This window comes from Tenrec ecaudatus, chromosome 2, assembly GCF_050624435.1.
Source record: "Tenrec ecaudatus isolate mTenEca1 chromosome 2, mTenEca1.hap1, whole genome shotgun sequence".
Lineage (NCBI taxonomy): Eukaryota > Metazoa > Chordata > Mammalia > Afrosoricida > Tenrecidae > Tenrec > Tenrec ecaudatus.
In genome coordinates, this window is record NC_134531.1 from 171,449,916 (window position 1) to 171,471,941 (window position 22,026).

General features: G+C 50.1%; 1 protein-coding gene across 2 annotated transcripts in view; it reads left to right on the plus strand.

Moving 5' to 3' along the window:
• The first annotated feature begins 4,982 nt into the window (after positions 1 to 4,982).
• ADRA1B (adrenoceptor alpha 1B) overlaps positions 4,983 to 22,026 on the plus strand; it is an 81,807-nt gene continuing 64,763 nt past the window's right edge. Inside the window, exons 1-2 of one of the 2 annotated variants that reach the window (XM_075543178.1) lie at positions 4,983 to 6,353; positions 8,233 to 8,331. In XM_075543178.1, the coding sequence (XP_075399293.1) occupies positions 5,405 to 6,353; positions 8,233 to 8,331 (1,048 nt within the window). In that variant the 5' untranslated portion in view covers positions 4,983 to 5,404. The remainder of the gene's footprint in view (positions 6,354 to 8,232; positions 8,332 to 22,026) is intronic. The other variant, XM_075543179.1, reaches the window with a different exon arrangement.

Consider the following 22,026-nt stretch of genomic DNA (forward strand, 5'->3'; position numbering starts at 1 on the left):
AGCCCCATGACCTGCCATGCTCACTCCAGGCCCTAATGACATTCTATCTCGGCTGTAATTTCCTTTAGGACTGAGACTGAGCTGTCTGCTGCCCTTCCCCCATCCTTCCCCCCACCCTGCTTTTTTTTATCTCAGCTTGGTGCGGGGAGAAGGATGCACGCTTGGGAGGCAGACAAAGATGCTTTGAATACCAATCCTGCTTACTCACCCAGCCAACAGTCTTGGGCATGTCACGAGACCTCTCAGGACCTCAGTTTCCTCATTGTGCAATAGGGTAATTCCTACCTTGCATGGCTGTGATTATTTGGGTGCCTTGCACAGTACCTGAAGGCTCTCTCTGAAGGGCTCTCTACCGGGACGAGCATCTCCCATGGCACGGAGCTTAGGGTCGGATTATTTGTGCCTAATTTGATTCATCTTTGACTCACCTCAGCCCCTTGTACCTGGATGCTCCTGCTGGTTGACTTGAAAACCAGAAAAGGCTCAAAGGGAAGAATGGCACAGAGTGGCACCAGCAGAGGTGAGAGATTCCCTTCCCTGGAGCCCTGCGCCTCCTCTCGTCTCAGTTTCCCCACCGGTCAAACTCAGTGGGGGCAGCTCCTGCAAGAGGGCTCGCAGAAACGGGAGCTTGCAGCATCAGAGACTTCTAATGGAATCAGATGGATAATGAAAAGGTGCTTTTTCCCTAAGCCTCAAGTGAGTCAGAGCTCTGTGCTTGGCTTGGCCCCAGGGAGTACCAAGAAAATGAAATATCGTCTGTAGCCTCATGACACCTAAACAAACGGTCAATTCCATGGGTCAGATATCATTCAGAGGGGTTACAGGACATCTCCAGTGATGGAGAGGGAAGAACCACAGGAAAGGGCCGTAAGCAAAGGTTCCTTGATGCGCTCCAAGCGCAGGATGGCCATAAAAGCTAATACCTACTTGCCTATGGTGAGATGTTTGTTTTGCCACCTCGAAGTTCACTGGTAACTGACAACATGTCGGGAAGCTGCAGCAATTTTCAGCCTCTCAAACAGGCTCAATAATCTCTTCCACATCCGGACACCTGACACTTGAATTAAAGCATAAACTCTCCTCTCGATAGCAAACCAGTCTCTTCCATAACAAATATAAACCAGTTCAGAGTCTCAGATTTTCTTATTTTCCATTTCTCCCTGGCCTAAAGCCACCATGGGGGGGGGGGGTGGGAATGTCTGCTGGGTTTGCACAGTGCAGCTGGTTACCGTGATTATGTAGTTACGGCCTCGGTAAATTCAATAGTGTGCTGCTAGCTGTTCAATTGCTGGTGAAATTAATGCCCAGGCAAGTGGGAAATGGGCCGCCACCATCAAAATGTGGACTTGGAACTTGCTTTTCACTTTGCCCCTGGTGTGTGTGTGTGTGTGTTTGTGTGCGTGTGTGTGTGTGTGTGTGTGTGCAAACACACACCTGCCTATGTTGAGACCTCCAGCTTTGAGGCCCTTTGCTGGCATCCTCTTCCTCCTCCAACTTCCCACTGGAAGTAAAACCAGTTCAAGAGAAGCATCACCCTAGACTGAGATGAGAGTGATAGGAACTAAGTCTATGTCACTCCCTCCCTTCTCCCTTGTGGAAGATTGGTGGGAGAAGGGATGGTGACAGGAGGGCATAGAAAAGCTAAGCTGCCTGAGACCTCAGACACAATGTAATGAAGCACTGCCCAGTCCTGCCTGGGATCCCATAACCGGTTACAGATTGGAGCATTCTGATGCACAAGATGCTCAATGGCTGGATTTGGAGGTATATTTCAAGGGGCTTTCTTCCTAGTCCATCAAAGTCTGAAAGGTCCCCTGGAACCTGGAGCTAGCTAGAAGACCTCCACGGATCATGCTGGCCCATGTTAGTATCTCCAACCAAGACCCAAGGACAACTTCTCCTCATCCTCAAGACAACAGGCAGAGAGCTGCCCAAATTGTCCCAGTCTCAGATCCCATGGTGAAAGATCTCTTGATCCCCTGAGCAGCTTCTTCCCACAGCAAAGGAAAGATGGTGGGTCTGTGAGCCAAGGAAGCTGGGGTCTGGTCATCAGCTCTGCACCCCAGCACTGTGAACCTGTCGGTTCCTTTTGGCCCTTGAACCACCTCCAAATGGGAAGAAAGAATTGCCGTCACCTTGTGCCTCTTGTTTTCAAATCTTCAAATACCACTTAAGTCAATTCAGTTGAGATAGGGGGAAAATCTGCTTCAGGATGGTCTGTACCACATGATTCCTTAACCTCAGAGAACTTGAAATTGTGAATTTGTGAGTCTGCTTTTGGGTGGGAGAACAATATATTTTCATGTAAAAATATTAAATAGATGGTTGATGATAACTACCTGTCTACCCCCAATGCAAAGGAAGTTAAGAACCTCGATGGGCATCTTAGACGTAAGTCATCCTGAGAGGCCTTCTCATGCCCCACCCCTGACTCTCCTCGGTGGTAAGGACAATGAGGGCAGAGGCTGGAAAACAAGACGCAGGCTTGAGGGCAAGCATGGAGGAGCAACTGGACTTTATGTTTCCACATCCACTGTCACTGCCCATTGCTGCGTCATGGGTCCAGTGACCATTTGACCTCAGGAATGAAATAACTTTCCCTGACCGACAGTCTTCTGACTGTGCCTGCAGAATGGTTATGCTTCTTTCAAAAGATCTCAGTAGAAAGTGAAAGAAAATTCAGTGATCTATAGGAATTCAGTAAATGTGAGCTCCCTCCTACCAAAAGTTGGAGCCCAAAATTTATGATTTGAAAGATAGCCCATCTGAAAATCACTCCTTCCCCAGCCCTGCCCCAGGAGGAAATGTGTCAGCGTGGCCATTAAATGCCCATTGTTGGAGTCGACCTGCACTTTAATTCAGTTCTCAGCTCCTCTACTTGATGCCTGTAGGCACTTGGGCACAGAGTTCAACTTCCCTATACGCTGGTGCCCTACCCACAAAATGAGAATGATAGTATCTGGTCCCTCCCTCTTAGGGCCTTGAGTAAATGCAAAAGTAGCAGTATCTGGGACATACTCACTGCCACGGAGTCAACTCTGACTCTTAGTGACCTCATAGGACAGGGTAGAACTGCCCCTGTGAGCATCTAAGACTGTAACTCTTTTGTGTGTGTATATGTGTGTTTCCTTGTTTTATCATTTTATTGGGGCTCATACAACTCTTATCACAATCCATACACACATACATTGTGTAAAGCACATTTGTACATTTATTGCCATCATCATTCTCAAAGCATTTTCTTTCTACTTGAGCCCTTGGTATCAGCTCCTCATATTTTCTCCTCCCTCCCTCACAACCCTTGATAATATATTTTTTCATGTCTTGCACTGACCAATGGCTCCCTTCACCCACTTTTCTGTTGTCTGTCCCCCTGGGAGGGGGTTATATGTAGATCATTGTGATTGGTTCCCCCTTTCTCCCCCCACCTTCCCCTTACCCTCCTGGTCTCCCTAATCTCATTATTGGTCCTGAGGAGTTTATCTGTCCTGTGTTTCCAGCTCTTATCTGTACCAGTGTATATCTTCTGGTCTAACCATATCTGTAAGGTAGAATTGGGATCATGACAGTGGCAGGGCAGCGGGGAAGCATTAAAGAATTAGAGGAAAATTGTATGTTTCATCATTGTTACACTGCACCCTCACAAGACTGTAACTCTATGGGGGTAGAAAACCCCACCTTCTTCCACTGGGTGCTGGTGTTTTTGAACTGCTAACCACTAATCCATGTGCCACCAGGGCTCCTGGAACATGGGGGTTGCATAAATGTTTACTTGATAAAGCTTTCCCTCTAGTTTTAGGGGCCATGCCTTCTCTCCAAGGAGTCTTGGTGACCCAAACAATTCACTCACTCAGATGCTAATGAAAAGATTCTGGAGTTCACCCTGAAGACTTTGGAAGAAAGGGCTGACAATCTTGTTCCCAAAAGTCAGTCTTTAGACACTCTGTGGAGCACAGTCCTACTCTGACATGCTTGAGGTGGCCACAAGTCAGCAGCAACCTGGCAGCCCTCTCTCCCAAGTACCAGTCACCTGCCTCTGGGGCGTGTCTGAGCTGCTGAATGTACAACGCGGTATCGGTTTGAAAGTTTGAAAGAAGGAAAAATATAAACAACAGGTAGCCAAGAAACCACCAAGTCCCTCCCCCTGATTTTGGAGGTCTCTGATGCACCCCGAATCCTACCTCCAGATAGCTAACTCATTCACCACCTCATTGTGTGACCGGCTGCACACCCCCATGGAAAGCCTGGATTTTCCCAGGCGCACACCAGCCCATTTCTCCCTCCCTGTTCTCCATAGGTAGGAGCCACCTCCTATCCTGCCTGCCTGGGTGTTTATTGTCTGTTTCCACCCATCAGAATGCAAGCTCTTCAAGGGTCTTGGTCTGATTTGTTCTGCTGCAATGCCCACTGGTGCCTAGAACAGAGCCTTTGCCACCCAGGGGTGCTCGATTAACCATCTGATAGCGAGTAGATGGCTCGGGGAGCGAATGAATGAAAGGAAACCCCAAGGTTGTATCAGGGGGCCCTAGAGTTCTCCAGGTGGGAGCAAAGAAGTGGGGTTGGTTTCAGCCCTGACTCCCCTGTCTAACCCCGGAATTCTGCTTCTGTCTTTCAGGTACCAGAAAAGTTGCATGTGCCCCTAAATCTGGGGGTCTTGCTCCAAGTGCCCCCATTAGAGGTAAGCACCCTCCGATCCCTGTTGAAACTGAAGAGCCACCAAGAGGGGAGAGAATCCCAGGATGTCACCCTGGGGTGGGGAGAGGGGATCCCCACGCCCAAGGGACACTTCTGCACCTACCAAGGGCTGTCCCCAGGGCAGCGGGTGCGGCCGCCCTCCGGCTGACCACGGCGGGGTGGCAGCGCCTTTGCTGGACCCGCATTGCCCCCTAGTGCCTTGCGGAGTCAGGGCGCCGGGCTCCCCTGCCTGATGTCACCGCCGTGCAGTCAGCCCAGAGGTGGCTCATTGAAAGCAGACCCTCCTCGGCGCCGGGCGGCGGAGGCGCCGCTGTCCGCAGAGCTGCCGCCCGCCGCGTGCCGGGCCCGAGCCGGGCGTCCGCTCCGTGCCGCCCCTCCGCCCTCCCCGGCGCTCCCCGGCCAGCCCGGCCCGGCGCGCCTGACGTGGACCATTAAACTTGGAGCTGCCGCCTCGTCCCCTCTCCTCCTCCTCTCATCCTCCTCCCTCTGACAGGCGAGCCGGTGAGCGAGCGGCTTGGTGCAGCCAGGAGACGGCGAGCGGGCCAGCGAGCGAGCAAGCGAGGAGCGAGGCTGGGCTGCCCGTGGGGGAGATGACTTCTCGCCAGGAGGGTGCCTCCAGGAAGCCGACCCCGGTGGCAGCAAAGTTTCAGGGCAACTGAGGAGCCTTGCAGCCCAATCACCCCGCTGGCTATGGAGGGCGGACTCTAAAATGAATCCCAATCTGGACACCGGCCACAATACATCAGCACCTGCCCACTGGGGAGAGTTGAGAGATGCCAACTTCACTGGCCCCAACCAGACCTCCAGCAACTCCACACTGCCCCAGCTGGACATCACCAGGGCCATCTCTGTGGGCCTGGTGCTGGGCACCTTCATCCTCTTTGCCATCGTGGGCAACATCCTGGTCATCTTGTCTGTGGCCTGCAACCGACACCTACGGACGCCCACCAACTACTTCATCGTCAACCTGGCGATTGCTGACCTGCTCTTGAGCTTCACCGTCCTGCCCTTCTCCGCCTCTTTGGAGGTGCTTGGCTACTGGGTCCTGGGGCGGATCTTCTGTGACATCTGGGCCGCCGTGGACGTCCTGTGCTGCACGGCCTCCATTCTGAGCCTGTGCGCCATCTCCATCGATCGCTACATCGGGGTGCGCCACTCTCTGCAGTACCCTGCTCTGGTCACCCGCAGGAAGGCCATCTTGGCCCTCCTGACTGTATGGGTATTGTCCACGGTCATATCCATCGGGCCTCTCCTTGGGTGGAAGGAACCAGCGCCCAACGATGACAAGGAATGCGGGGTGACTGAAGAACCCTTCTACGCCCTCTTCTCCTCCCTGGGCTCCTTCTACATCCCTCTGGCCGTCATCCTGGTCATGTATTGCCGGGTCTACATCGTGGCTAAGAGGACCACCAAGAACCTGGAGGCGGGAGTCATGAAGGAGATGTCCAACTCCAAGGAGCTCACCCTGAGGATTCACTCCAAGAACTTTCATGAGGACACCCTCAGCAGTACCAAGGCCAAGGGCCACAACCCCAGGAGTTCCATCGCCGTCAAACTGTTCAAATTCTCCAGGGAAAAGAAAGCAGCCAAGACCTTGGGCATAGTGGTCGGAATGTTCATCTTGTGCTGGCTACCCTTCTTCATCGCGCTCCCGCTTGGTAAGTTGGGAAGTGGGTGTTTGGGGGAGCTTGGTTTGATTGGTGAACTTTAAGTTTTGTGTGTGTGTGTGTGTGTGTGTGATTTGTTTTTTTGGGGGGGCACTGTTTGGGTTGGGTTTGGGCTTTTCTTCAATGCAGTCTGTGTATGTTTAGAGATTGGATAATATTGTTTATTCTGCAAAGCCTTTGCAGATTGGGTAACTGGCTAAGCACCAACTCGGGTGTTAGTGAAACACACGAAGGTACGATTAGCCACTTGAAATATAACCAGGGGAAGGTGATCTGGGATGTGGGATGACTCACTTGGCGGCCTCGGTTTAATCTTGAAAAGGGACAGCGGGCTTGAGCATCACACCGGCGTCCTCTCAGTAGTAATGATGTGTCTGCTACGGCAGCGTCACTAATGCGGCATACAAAATAGTTTGTAGCTGCTGCAGACGCGGCATTCGGGAAGCAGGGAGGCAGCTCGTACGCAGAAAGGCAGTTTTCATTCAGCATTTCCAGAGCTCTTGCCGAGCCCCACGCTTCTCAAGAGCTTTGCAGAGGCGGGCAAGCCTCCCCCTCCTGCCTTGCTACCACCTCATTGCACACTCGTCATTACCGCTTAATAAGAGTCTTTTACAACCACACCAGCCTTGAAGTTCTCTAATGCTGGAGATACGAAAGAGACGATGACCAAAGGGGCACACACGAATCCATTTGCATCCAAAAATGTGCCCAACGCCGGTGACTTACGGAATGTCCCAGAATTTAAATTGTAGTTGCCAGATTTTTTTAATGCAGGTGAAATGGAATTAGGTGGATGCCTCACCATCTGCCCCTCCTCCTTCCCTCCCCACCTCCCCCCTGGTTTGGTGGTCATCCTAACTGAATGGTCCAAATGCCCCCTGCTTTTTTCTAAGGAAGCAAAGGTTTATTGCTAGGAGATAAACCTGGAGGAAGGTAGTGTGACATGTTGTGCACATGGCATGGGAAGCCCTAGTCGCCTCTCTAAAGCACTGGTCCACTTTTATGTCTTCTCGTATCCCTGGGGGCACGCCACAGAAATGAATGGAGGGATGTGAGGATGGCGCAGTCGTGCGCTGTGGTATGGGCAGAGGCAACAGCTGCTACCTGCCCTGGACCGCATGTGCCTGCGATCACCCCAGGGCCTCAGCCGGGATCGGATAGAACCAAATTCCCCAAGGAACTGGAATTCTGAAGGCACACTGCTCTCAAGAAAAAAAGGAGGATAAATAGAAAGGAAGTAAAATATTTTATCAGGAGTTTTCCTTTTTAAGAAAGGGGTCAGGGGAGGCTGGTTAACCTCCTCCCTATGTCATCTTTTCCAAGGCTGGATTGCAGGCTAATGCTTTTCTGAAATGTTTTCAGCAGTCTCCAGTAGACACTCTTGAAGGTCAACCCTCGAAAGAGAAGCAAATCCCATTGCATAGAAGCTCTCTTTTCTTTCTTTCCTAAGCTTTCCGTGTCCTTTCGTCGACTCACTGAGGTGACAGCAGAGGAAAGTTCATGCTGGGTTGCAGCCCTGGGCGGGATCATGGTTGTACACAGAAGTGATTTCAGCCACTTACTATGGGCAAGCGACTACTCCTCTGTGAGCCTCAGGTTCTCCATCTGAAAAATGGGGCTAAATAATCATTCCCCTCATGGGATTCCCACTGATGCATGGAAGGGCTTAGCACAGCATCTGGTACACAGTGAACGCTCAATGAGAGCTAGCTGTAGGTTGGACAAACTTTTTAAAAAACCCAGTCCCCTCTAGGGTGACTGAAAACCCTCTGCGTTTTCTACTCCACTAATGTGCCAATCCCACGCCAATTACTAAAGACACAGAAGAGACCAGATGTTTCCCACTTCTTCCTTGTGCCTGTCCATCCAGACAGTGACCAGAACATCCACGGGATCCAGAAGGATACAGGAGGAGGATCAAAGGCTCAGACTTCGGCTGTAGAGGACAGGGGACAACTGCTCCAAATAGGTGAGGCGGTTTCCAGCATCCTGGCAGGGCAATCTCAATGCTCCCACAGGGAAGGGAGCAATAGTTCTCATTCGGGCTTTGCTCTCAATCCGCTGTGTGACCTCAAGCTTGTGGCTTTACTTCTCTGGGCTTCAGGTTGTGCTTCTGGAACAAAAGAGAGTTGGATTACATTGAGGGTTGTCAACCTTCCATAAAGTGTCAGAACGACAAATCACCTGTCAAAGCTGATAAAAACGTAGCTTCCTAGCCCATCTCTCAGAGAATCCAATTCAGTAAACCAAATGAATGCCAACAATGTATGCATCCATCAGCCCACCCAGTGACATTGGAGAGGTGGTCCACAGACCAGACGTGGAAGGTCTCTGGCCAGAAGGACCCTAAGCTTCCCCAGGCACCATCATCCCGGATGCTGGGGGGTAAATACTACAAGGCTTAGACCTTCCCCACCTACCCACTAGTGCGGCAGATATGGCTTCTCTCTGGATCTTGTTCTTTCAGCCACCACCACCAGTTGCCGCTGAGTCAACACGGACTCATGGCGGACCTGCCGTGCGTCAGCGTAGAGCTGGCTCTGGGGAGTTACCCAGGGCTGGTTTGGAGTAAGTCAATCCCCAGTCTTTTCTTCCAAGGTGCCTATGGGCATACTCAGACCTCCACCTTTTCCGTTCCTAACAGCATGTTACGCATGTGTACCACCTAAGAACTCCTTCAAGTCATCAACCTTCCTCACTTTCTTCCCTCTCTCACTCACTCTCCCCATCTCTTCCCTCCTTTCTGCCCACCCTTCTGAGCTGCTGTGACTTCCTGGTATTTCAGGTTCTTGGCTTATTCATCTAGGAAGTGAGATCTCTTTCTAGGCAGGTGCTATCAGGACTTGCCTCTCCCATCCTTGCAAAGAAAACCTTCTGACCACCACGCTGTGGTCCTCGAACTGCCTCCAGAGGTACTGCCCCTCACTTGACTTCGTCCCCAGTCTTCTTCCAGGGAAACCCAGCTGTTGGGGAATGAAGGCTATGAACCCCATGCAGGCAGCACTGCCTTGGGTTCGGGATGACTCTGAAAGATGCCCAGGGCTTTACACCAGGGGAGATTCGTGAGTTAATGCTTTCTTCGTAATTAAATGGACAGAAAGCAACCCAGCAACATGGAGATGGGAGTTTTCCCCTTTGCCATTTCAAATAACACCCAAAGAGAACCAAATACAATAGCAAGATCTAGAACAACGACTCCTTTGGAATTGGAAAAGGGCTCCAAATTCGAAATTTTCCATGGAAACTTTTCCCTCAAAAAGATAGAAAGCAGAGGTGAGAGCCTGTGACTGGCCCACTCAGAAGAGCAGGTGGGGGTAACTTCCCATTGGAGATAGACTCCCAGGTGCCGAGATGGCACGAGATTTCCTTAGCTGTGTTTATTTTCTCTGTGGGAGAGAAGGATTGGGATTCTTCCTCAGAAGGAGGGGACGTGCCCATGGATCCCAAAGAACCCAGCGTAGGGTCACGTTTGTTTTCTTACGCCCTTATTTTTATTTTCTGAAGTATGATCAGACTGCCCGCAGAGCAGGGCCTCGAGTCTCCTGCTGGGTCCACCGCACCTGTAACACCCACCCTAGCTCCTCCCAGCTCTGTGGCCTCACACCAAGTTGGGCCAGAGACCAGCATTCACTTGCTCAGCAGTAGAGACAGACCCTGCCAAACAAGGACCTCTTTATTCGGCCCCTGGCATCAGGCCAGGGAGGGACAGGAAGTAATTGGAATATAATACTGCAGCATTTCCACTCGATGGGCCACAGGCAAGATACTCAAGAGGATCTTTAGCTGCCCGGCATTGTAACAAAGTGCTGCTCCCATCTGCTTCAGGGAGGCCTGGCCAGGCTCTCAAGAAGTGGCTGGAGTATGGCTACTGGACTCTGCAGTGGGGGTGGGGCGGGGGTGGGGCAGGAAGTCCTGGGCAGCCAAACACTGGGACCTTGCCTCGCTCCAAATCTTCCTTCCGTCTTTTAAAATGCTGAATGGCACCAAGAAGCCATTATTGAACTAACTGCTTTCCCCTCCAAATAAATGAAGGGCAATTTCAAAGAAACAGTTGTGCTCTCTCTAGTACTGCAACCAAATAGAATTGCTCTCTCCATTGATTTGGTTCTCTCATTCGGAGGGAGGCTGCTCCCCAAAGAGTAAAGGGAGGGAGAGGAAGGGTCTCACAGGTAACTCGGAGCAGAGCCACCCCCACCAACACACATGCTGATGCTCCAGCTCTGAGACTTCGAAACACAAGCATTTGAGGTGCTCGCAAGGAGAGGACTTGGTTTGTGTACTTGATTTTTGCACCCAGGGAAGCATTTCTGGAAGAGAGAAATCATTCATGAAATCATTACTGAAGACTTCCTAAAGCGCCGGTTGGCACTCCTGGGTGATGCAAACAGTTGATGGACTTGGCTACTAACTAAAAGGTTGGAAGTTCAAGTCCACACAGGTGCCTCAATGGCAAGTCTGATGAGCTACTTCCCCCAACACCAGCCATTAAAAACCCTATAATTTTTTTTGAAAACAATAGTAATAATAAATAAAAGCTCTCCAGAGCACAGCTCTAGCCAGACTCCCCCAGGAGTCACGATCAACTTGACATCAGCCGGGTAAATCGTTGTATGTGCGGGGCATTATACTAAACACTGGGTTGTTGAGCTACACATCAACCTGGCCCCTGCCTGCAGGAGACTTGCAGGATGTCACTATTGAGTGTGTACTACATATCAGACTCTTGGCTAGAACCTTTAGCGATGTCATCTCACCGATCCTCACAGATATGCTGCCAGGGGAGAGCATCCGCTCCCTCTTTACAGATGAACATACTGAGTTCAACATGGTGAGTCTGCTAGCTCAAGGTCACACAGCAAGTAGGAAATAGAGCTCAGAGTTGGACACACATCTGTCAGGACAGACCTGCTCTCATCCTCTGGACTGAGGCCATGCCTGGTCTCCTTGCTCTCTGGTCCTAGCCTTCTTTCGTAGCAAATGCTCTCCAGGAACCCCAAAGCCATCTTCACGCGTTCCCTATTGTCCAACCTGTTGCAAGACCCTGCCTTCCTTCCACTCCTCAGTCAACCTTGATGAAGAAGCCATCCATGAAATGATGAAGAAGACAACTCACATTGTAGCTCCACACCTTCTGCGCTGTTATGCTGATGCCTGGAAGTTGGACGCATTTGCCAGTCGTTCAAGTCATCAGGGAGGAGCTTTCCTCCCCTCTCATCTCAAGGCCCAGGTCCATATTTTTTTTTTAGTATCTGTTTTTATTTTTTTTTAATTTTAACAATTTATTAGGGGTTCATACAATTCTTATCACAGTTCATACATATACATACATCAATTGTATAAAGCACATCTGTATAGTCTTTGCCCTAATCATTTTTTTCTCCTCTTTTCTTTTTTTACATTTTATTAGGGACTCATACAACTCTTATCACAACCCATACATATACATACATCAATTGTATAAAGCACATCCATACATTCCCTGCCCCAATCATTCTCAAGGCATTTGCTCTCCACTTAAGCCGCTTGCATCAGGTCCTCTTTTTTTTTCCCTCCCTCCCCTTTCCCCCCTCCCTCATGTGCCCTTGGTAATTTATACCTCGTTATTTTGTCATATCTTGCCCTATCCGGAGTCTCCCTTCCCCCCTTCTCTGCCGTCCCTCTCCCAGGGAGGAGGTCACATGTGGATCCTTGTAATCAGTTCCCCCTTTCCAACCCACTCACCCTCCATTCTCCCAGCATCGTCCCTCACACCCTTGGTCCTGAAGGTATCATCCACCCTGGATTCCCTGTACCTCCAGCCCTCATATGTACCAGTGTACAGCCTCTGTCCTATCCAGGCCTGCAAGGTAGAATTCGGATCATGGTAGTTGAGGGGAGGAAGCATCCAGGTCCATATTTTAATCATTCAATTGTTATGCCCTGGATTAATATGTATTTGTGAGTGTCTGTTCCAGCCAGGCCTGTGATTGGTACTAAAGTTGAAGGAAGAGCCAATCAGCTGTGCTTGTGTGCTCAGAGAACTGAGTTCTAGCAGGTAACACAGGGATTCTGAAAAGCGCTTGGGCAGAAATAAACCTGAATGCAAATTGTGATTCCTTGGGGGGAAAGGGATAAGATGCTGTAGAAATACGTTGCACGAATCGGCGGACCGTGTTTAGGCAGACTCCTGAACAGTTTGAGGTGACAGTTTGTGAAGAGGGCGAGTAGGAGAAGGATCTGGGCAGCAGGAAGGGCAGACCATGCTGAGGCAGGAGAAGGTGAGAACGAACCAGGGCTGTCTAACAGAGGGCAGGCATGCGCAGAGCCGAGGTGGAGAGGTAAGCCGAGGCGAGGCCCTGCAGGGAGCCTGAGGTTTTCTCTTAAGTACCCAGACCACATGCAGAGTTTGAAGCAGATGGGAGATCCTATTTGAGTTGTATCTTTGAAGGAGGGCTGAGCCTGCTGTGTAGATCACAGCCTAGAGACAGGGCCCTCCGCCACAGGGAGAATGGTGGTGGCTTGGCTTAGACCAGGGTGGTGGCAGTGGTGGTGGGGAGCAGTGACAAGCTCCAGGACTTGGGCGTGGGTGGGCTGTGGTGTAAGAAAGTCAGCGAGAGAAACAAATGTGTCCGGAATGATCTCCAGAACTTTCCATGGAGCCACTTGCATGGGTGGAGGCACCATTGACTGAGAAGGAGAAGACTGAGGGAGGGCACTTGGCTAAGAGGATTCCGTCAGACTCTCCTCAGACCATCTACCAGACCCCACACCAGGAAGAATCCCACAGACACTCTCATACATTGAGCAAACTGGAAAAAAAAAATATGTCACCACCCAAGACCCAGGAGAGAGGGGCAAACCTATCTGCTCAGGAGCAGCATCTGTAGCCGGGGGGTGGGAGGTGCTGGTTTTCAGGAGCCTCGCCGCCTGTATCAGAATCTCTACTGGTAGGGAGGCTAAGACTCTCTGTACTAAGTTTCTCAGTTGCATTTTATACGGTCAGCACAACATAGGGCCTGGGGGGCCTGAAAAGAGGATCCCGGGAAGATCCGCACAAAACTTGGGCATGTATGCCTGAGGGCATCAACAAGCAGCCCCCATCCTGCCCAGGCCTCTTGGGCCAGTCCATGACAAAGGTCGCAGGCCAGCTGAAGGGAAGGTGATTTTTTTTTAAGTAGAACCTGGAGAAGGATGAGAGAATGAGTGTTCTGGAAGGATGTCCAACAGAGCAGAAACACTGCCCGGCGCTGAGTTAGCTGTGGTACTGGTCATCGCATCAGCCCTGTCTCTAACATGAGAGGCCTCCTGTTCTGTGAGGGGCTGGACTTTGCTCCAGGTGATGCAGCCAGTAAGCAATGGAGCCTGTCTGCTTCTCCAGATGTCATGCAGTCAACATGATCTTACCCCTACGCATCCTGGTGCCATAGGTACCACAGTGGGTTATGTGGCTGGCTGTAACTTCGAGGTCAACAGTGGGAGTCTACCAGCCACTCCTCAGGAGAAAGATGAGGCTGTCTGCTCTCATAAAGAGGCACAGCCTTGGAAACCCAAAAGGGACTCATCTACCCTGTCCCATCAAGTTGCTATGAGTTAGAATCAAGTCGGTGGGAGTGAATGATAAGATATTAGCCCTGCTCCTTCTATAATGCTGCCTGAGCACTGATCCCAAGTCCCATGTCCATGTGTGACAGACCGCGTTTCCACTATGCATGCTGGAGTGACTAAAAACAACTCCCAAAAAGCTGCATTTAAAATTTAAAGAACTAAATGTATTCAACATAAATGGCTGTCCTTTTATGCTAAAGGCTACGCCCTTCCTATTTGAGATACTCAGATGGCATTTCTTTGATGGAACGGTGATCATAATAGGTCATAATGATAGTAGTGTGTTGTTTTTCTGTCTTAGTGTCCTCCTTGTTAAAATAACAGGCTTATAGCCCCATGTCAATTCCTTCCCCCCTCCAAATTTTTTGTGTGTGGAAATTTTAATGTGACTCTCCTAAAGCGTTGGACTCCAGGAAGACCATGGTGACTAGACACAATAAATATTTATGGGAAAAGAAGAACAGAGGCAAGCTGAGAGGGGAGAGGAGCAGCAGTGAGTCGGCCTCCGCTTTGCTGTGAGAGCTCAGCCCACTGTGGCAGAGGGCCAGGAGAGGGATAGGATGGTGTGTGCCGAGCACTACCTGTATGATGCCACAGGAGACGGGGTAGGGTGCAGGGGTCAGTGATGGAAGCACCCAACCCCGTTGAGGGAAAACAGGCCAGGGAACATCAGAAGGTGCTTGTGTAGCAGCAAGGCCAGCCGAGACAGGCTCATTAAGCTCTGTTATGCAGGAGATGCCCTTTACCTGAGTATGTGTGCGGCTCAGGGAAATAACTGATGGCTGACAACCCATGCTGGGCAATCCTTTCTGCAACCACTGTGTCCCTGGCCACACATCATGATGATGATAATATCAATGCTGTTGTTAGGTGTCTTCAGTCCGTTCTAACTCACAGCCATCCTGTCTCCCAGAACAAAACGCTGCTCATGACAGCACTCTCCCCACAATCATCCCCATGCCTGAGCCCATTGCTGCAGCCACTGTGTTGGTCCATCTCGTCAAGGGACTGACTCCTTTCCGCTGACCTTCTCCTTCACTAACCTGGGTGACCTTCTCCGAGGACTGGTCTCTCCTGACATGTCCACAGCACGGGAGATGAAGTCTTGCCATCCTCGCTTCTAAGGAGCATTCTGGCTGTATTTCTTCCCAGACAGATCTGTCTGGGAGCACTCAGGCTGTATTTCTTCCCAGACACATTTGTCTGGCAGTGCATGGTCCTTTCACTATTCTTTCCTGGCACCGAGGTTCCGATGCAGCCGGTTTCCCTGCTCTTCCTCACTGTGCACCCTGCATGGGCAGATGAAGCCATGGACTATGCTGTGGCTTAGGATCCACAGCGGGACAGACTAAGCGATAAGTGGTGATGGGCGCGGCTACTGCCCCAAATTTACAAATAAGGAAGGTCGGCACGTCTGGATTGCCCCCAGCCACTCGGTTAACTAATGACAAGATCTGGTCTGGAATCTAGGCAACCAGTTAAGACCCAGTGTGGATCTCTGAGCCTCCATTTAAGCGAATGCAAACAAGATCCCACGTCTTTACTGACAAGGAAGAAAGGAAGGACACGGGTCTGCCTGCCCCTCCACAGCCAAGAGGCGCCCTTCCCTGGTGAGGCTGCAAAGACTACGAGATGTAAGCTGGTCTCTCACCGGGGAAGCTGGGCTCGTGAATTAGCCATAGTTTAGAGGCTCAACCTCACAGCTCACTAGTATTAATGCCACATACGATTTTATCCAGTGTGGGGAAGCACACATGGCTGGGTTCTTTCCCCCACAGATCAGCTTCCGGTGGCATGCACTTCAGGCATGCTCCACCACTCACCTGCATGAGGTGCCAGCGCCACCTGGCCCGCCCCTAATGTTGGGGGGTCAGCCACCGGGCCTGCCTGCCTGTGGATTTCACAGGGCCAGTTAGTTAGCACAGTGAGCGAGGGAGTGTGTCTAGAAGCCACTTTTCTACCCCATGGTTACATGGGCCAGAAGCAACCTAACTATACAGAGAAAAGGGCCGTAAACCAAGTACTGATATACCAAAACCAAACGTCCTGCAAAGAATTGATCCTGACTCATAAGACCCTCTCGACCATGGGAGAACTCTCACGGAAGGTCGCCAAGACTGTAAATCAGTACAGAATGACACACCCCTGTCTTTCGCCTGAGGAGTGGCTATTGGGTTTGAATTGCTGACCTTTCCTGGTGGACTTGAACCGCAAACAGTTCAGTCAGCAGCCGGATATGTAGCCTACTGTCTCCACCCCCACCCCCCACATCCACCTACCCCCAGGGCTCTACACCGGGCCACCACATCTCTGCAAGAGTACCTTGAGGAAATGCAGTTTCACTCAACTTCCTCTTTCCTGGCTCCAAAAATACCTCTTAAAATACTGCCAAGCTTCCCTCCAACTTCTGTTGGAGCTGTGCGTGATGTTTATATCCCAGGGGGCTTTAAGGGCTGCTCTCTTTGTGGAACCAGCTTTACCAGGTGGGGGTCTGGTTTGGTTTCCTGTGGTGCGTCCTGGCGGTGCAGAGGTTAAAGTGTCTGGCTGCCAACCAAAAGATCAGTGGCTTAAACCCAGCAGCACCTCTGGGGGAGAAAGAAGAGGCTCCCATGAAGATTGACAGCCGTGGGAGCCCCTGCCCTGTCTGGTTGCTAGGGGTCAGATCGGCTCAGTATCTTTCTGCTGAAGAGTGGCTGGGTGGGTTTGAACCCCCAACCTTTCAGTTAGTAACTGACTGAAACCCGCTTTTGACACCCAGGGTCCCTCAAAGATGCCCATATAGCACCCTCCGTGTGGGGGAAACATGGCAGAGGGCAGGCAGAATGGAAAGTTGGTGAGTTTAAGGGACTGCACTGAATCTGCCAGATGATCATAAGGAGAGGGCCTGAGGCCCAGTGGGCGCCTTTCTCCCCTCTCCAGAGCCAGCTCTCGCCAGCAACGCCATGACTGACCACATACTCGGTAAACAGCTGGGAGTCGTCCCGCCTAACCCAGGTGCTCACGAAGGTTGAATCCATACAGAAGGAGCAGCTCTGTGCGTCCAGCAGAGTTAGACGTGTGAGCTGATGACAGAAAGCGACTCCCCAGTTCTCAAGCTCCCCTGGCGTTGGCCTCCTACTGTGCCTTTGCTTTTCTTCTTCCCTCCGCCGGGACTGCCCAAACCCTGACCACATCTGAGCCCTGCGTTCTGTCGACTCCTCTCTCAGGAAGCCTCCCCTGCTTGCCACCCCTTGAAAGATAAGGACTTACGGTGCTTGCCACATTTTCCCATGGAGCTGGGGGCTGATGTGCACACTGTAGCTGCAACCCCTTAGCTGCCAGACCGCAAACCCCTGGAGGGTAGGGTCCAAGGTGGAATCGTTTCATTGCCCCTCGTGGCCAGAATTTAGCAAATTTTCTGTAAAAACAGTCCAGACAGCTATGATTCCTAGTGTGCCCAGGGCATCATCTCACACCTGTACCTCCCAACAGGGGGTATCCATGAATTGCCCATTTTATAAATGATGAAATGGACTTACGGAAGTTATGTGACCTGGGCATAATTCCTTAAGATTATCACAAACACATTAAAAGGGAACTGTTATACACTGTTTTCTAAAACCAAAATGCCCATATGGGGGTCAATAAAGAAGTCTTGGATAGGTGAAACCCAAAGTGGACTCAAACTGTTGTGGTCAGCTGCTGTCAAGTCCGTTGCAGCTCATTGCAACCCCGTGTGCAGCAGATGAAAGCCCTGCCAGCCCTGAAGGAGCCTCTCAACTGTGTCTTTCAGCCAATTGTTGCAGACACCGTGTCGATCCATTTCCTGGAGGGTCTTCTGTTTTATTGCCCCTCTATTTCACCACCCTTGATGACCATGTCAGGGAACTGATCTGTCCTGAGAACATGTACAGAATTAGTAGGACAAAGCCTCACAATCCTTGCTGCCAAGGACATTCTGGCTGTACTTCTTGTGGGATACCAACCCCCACAATCAAATGGGTCGAAGAGGCAGTTGTGTCATTGAGGGGTAAAATTAAAGAGACGTCAGACAAGATAAAGCACCCAAGTGTTCACCTCCGGGACCGCCATCAGCCAGATTTGCACAGAGAGAGAGAATATATTTCCAACCAAGGCTTATATACTTTCGGGGGAGGTGGGAGGTGTATGTAATTACAGGTAATTGCATGCATAACAAAGTGGGCTCAACCCTAGCCCTAAAGGTCCCAGAGTACACAGGAGGAGCAACCTAACACCAGTCCCTGGGGCAGGTATAGGGGAGTGACTGTCTTCAGAGCCTAGAGAGCAATAGCACACTTCTGCCCCTATAGATAAAGCTGCCAGCTACGTAGCAATCTGTCTTGTGCTTGTAAAAGGTAACTTTGAGGTAGCACTATTATGGGGAACAATATTAATTATAAGAATGTGATTGGGACTGGCATCCAACTCACAAGGGTGACGTCCTCCCTTCACCCCAGAAACACAGCCTGCCAGGCTTCTTAATATATAAAAATAAATGATTCATCCATATACACTCTTTTCCCATTCTCTGATTCCCACAACTTCTTCTAAAACAGATTTGTTTGTTCTTCTGGAAGTCCCTGGTACTGTCAATATTCATCGCCAGCACCATCATAGACTCAAAATTGGAGCTTCAAAAGAGGACCCGCCTGCTGCCAATGGGCCCCAATTTCTCTCACCTTACTAGCCCTCGTCGCCTTTATGTCACCTCTGGGAAAGATGTGACCTGCCTTTGACCCCAAAATAAACAGGAGAGGAGGGACCAAGTCTGATAACTATATCAAGGCCAGTGCTCACTGCTCAGGACCTTTTGAGGCTCCAGGTCCTGAGCAGTGAGTACTGCCCTCACCACCAAACATTCGTCAAGCACAGACACCCACACGATCGAGAACAAATGGGAGCAAGGCCAACGACATGCTGGTGTTTTCCATCACAGCTACTTTGATTTTTTTTCTTCGATATTAAATTCTTTCCAAAGACAGTGGAAAATGTCCCAACGCTGTTAGTGCTCTATGGATGCACGGTGTCTGTTACCGAGCAATGGAACACTGCTTCGTAACGAGGCAGGCATGGAGCCCAGTGTGTCTGCGGCGATCCCTGTGCCAGCTAGCAAAGCGTCATTCATATTATAACCAACCAGTTGCAATTGCGTTTATTCCAACTCACAGCAGCCCCTTGAGTCACAGTAGAACTGTCCTCTCTGGGTCACCAGAGGATGATTTTTCAGAAATAGCTCTCCAAGCCTTGCTTTCTTGGTGCCTCTTGGTGGAGTCAAACCAAAGCTTTTTGGGTTAGCAGCCAGGGGTTGGCTCCATCCAACAGGGAATCTGATTATCACTGCTCTTGCTCTTTCCTTGTTCGGTGCCATTGTTTCTGTTCTGACTCACCGCGACTCTGTGTACAACAGAACAGAACACTGCACCATCTCACAATTGCTGTCATGTTGGAAGCCATTGCTGCAGCCCCTGTGACAGTCCACCTCCAGAGGGTCTTCCAATTTTTTGCTGACTCTCTATTTTAAGAAGCATGTTGTCCTTTCTGGGGACCGTTCTCTGCTGATAACATATCCAAAGCACATGAGATGAAGACTCGCCATGCTTGTTTCTGAAGAGCATTCTGGCTGTACTTCTTCGAAGGCATGGTTATTTGTTCTTCAGGCAGTCCGTGGTTCTTTCAATAGCCTCCACTAACACATAACTCAAATGCACCCCCTCTTCTTCAGTCTCCCTGATTCAATGTCCAACTTTCACATGGATCTGAGGGGACTGCAAAGTCTCTGGCTTGGGCCAGGTTCACTTTAATCCTCAAGGGAACATCTTGCTCTTTACCACTATAAGGAGGTCTTGGGTAGCCACTTTGCCTAATACTATATGTCATTTGACTTCTGGACTGCTGTGTCCATGAATGTTGATTGTGGACCCAGATAAAAAGAAATCCTTGACAACTTCAATCTCTTCTCTGTTTATCATAATACTGTTTATTGGTTCAGTTATAAGGGTTTGTTTGGTTTTTTGTTTGTTTGTTTTTTCCCATCCCTGGTGGTGTCGTGGTTACGTATTGAGCTGAGATCCACACGGTGGGCAGTTCAAAACCACCAGCAGCTCCATGGGAGAAAGATGGGGCTTTCTACTCCCATAAACAGTTATAGTCTCATCCCTAATAAAATGTAAAAAAAGAAAAGAGAAAAAATGATTAGGGCCAAGAATGTACAGATGTGCTTTATACAATTGATGTATGTATATGTATGAACTGTGATAAGAATTGTATGAGCCCCAATAAATTGTTTAAAAAAATAAATAAATAAAATAATTTTAGTTTTATAAACACATTAAATAAAAAATGTTTAAATCAAAAAAAAACAGTTATAGTCTCAGAAACTCATGGGGGAGGACAGGGAGAGGTCCCTCTGAGCCAGCATTGACTCGATGGCAGCAAATAATGTGCAGTTGTAATCCATATGCAAGGCTCCAGGCTCTGGTCACTTTCATCCTTTTCATTTTCAAAACTGTGTCAACATGAACTGTATAAGCATCTCTTGATTTTAAATTCTGGAGTGAGGCTCTGTATATCCAGTAGCTCCGTCCCACCCAGAGCCTGGTGTGGGGCAGGAGGAGGGAACTGACACCGACAGCCCTAACAGCCTGCAGAAAGTAATCATTGAGATCAGTTTTAAGGAGCAAAGAGTCGACTTTTTGTGTGTGCATTTTGTGGGCACCAAGAGCTACATAAGTGTTGCTTGGAAAACTCAAACATATCCTTCATTTAGTGAGCTTGCCCCTGGCTCCACCAGGGAGCCGGGATCTGAATCCGTAGCTGACTGGCTCCAAATGCTGCGCAACTAGGCACAGAGAAGGAATGCAGCCACTTCAGCACAAGACAAATGGTGTGATAAAAACGAGGGGTGTTTCCGGAATTTAGGAGAGGTGGAAGAAAAGAAGATTTGGGGGCAGGGTGGAGGGGCACGGAAAGAAAAGCACCGTCAGGATGTGTCCAACAGGAGCTGCTGCGGGGGGGGGGGGGACCCCTTTCTACCGGAGCCCCATCATCACAGCTCCTGGTAAGATCCAGCCCGCCCCAGCCCAGGACACATTAGGATCCATTCTCAGCTGGCAAACCTGTGGCCTTAAGATCTTCCAACACCACCCGCTTGGCCGCAGCCATCGGCAGCACATTGGAAGCCCTTTGAACAACACAAAGTGGCCCTCTGCGGTATGGGCACACACGCTGTGCTAAAAACGTCACACCAAAGAGCAGGCCCAAGTGTTCCGAGACAGAATGTTCTAGCACACACAAGGGGCCATTGCTCACAGAATCCAATTTAACTGCTGCCAGGGGTGTCCGCCATGGCATCTTGCTCACTGGCATGTAGCTGCCACTTTGCACGCTTTTGAAAATTCTTCTTCAATATAGTCTCCTGCCAAGCTAGCAGGCATGGCTTCGAGGCTGCGCTCATTCAGCACCTTGGCTGTGCCCCAGAAGGAGGTTAAAAATGGGACCAAGGGCAAGCCAGGCTCACTGTCATTGCAGGCATCTGCCCCGGGGCTCACACCATCAGCACAGAGCTGGGCGGAAGTCCAGGGAGACAGCTGGTGGGGGACGAGAAGCTTCCACCAATTGGAACAGCAACACAAAATATTACCTCCACTTCATAGATCCAGGCCATCGATTGTCCTCCGGCACCAAGGGAAAGTGGTAGGGCCTCTCTCCGCTCTTTCAGGAACACCCCTCGCAGCCCATACATGACTGTTAGTCCCTGACCCTATAGAACTTGCCTTCACACAATGGCTCTTGGGCTTGTTTTGTTCTGTGGAGTCTTTTGGCAATCTGGTGAAGCCTCTTCTCAAACCAGATGCATAAAAGCAGACATAGGAAACCAATTATAATGAAATACAGTTATCATCGTGGTGAAAGAACAAATGTACTATAGAACAATGAACGTCCTTCTTTGTTAGCATATTAAATAAACAAGATCGAGGAGCAAGTCAGATAACAACTATAATTTTAAAGTAGTGGCAAGTGGAAGGACTGTTTCAAGATATCCACAACAAATAGAAGGTAAGGTTACACATCTGACTTGGTG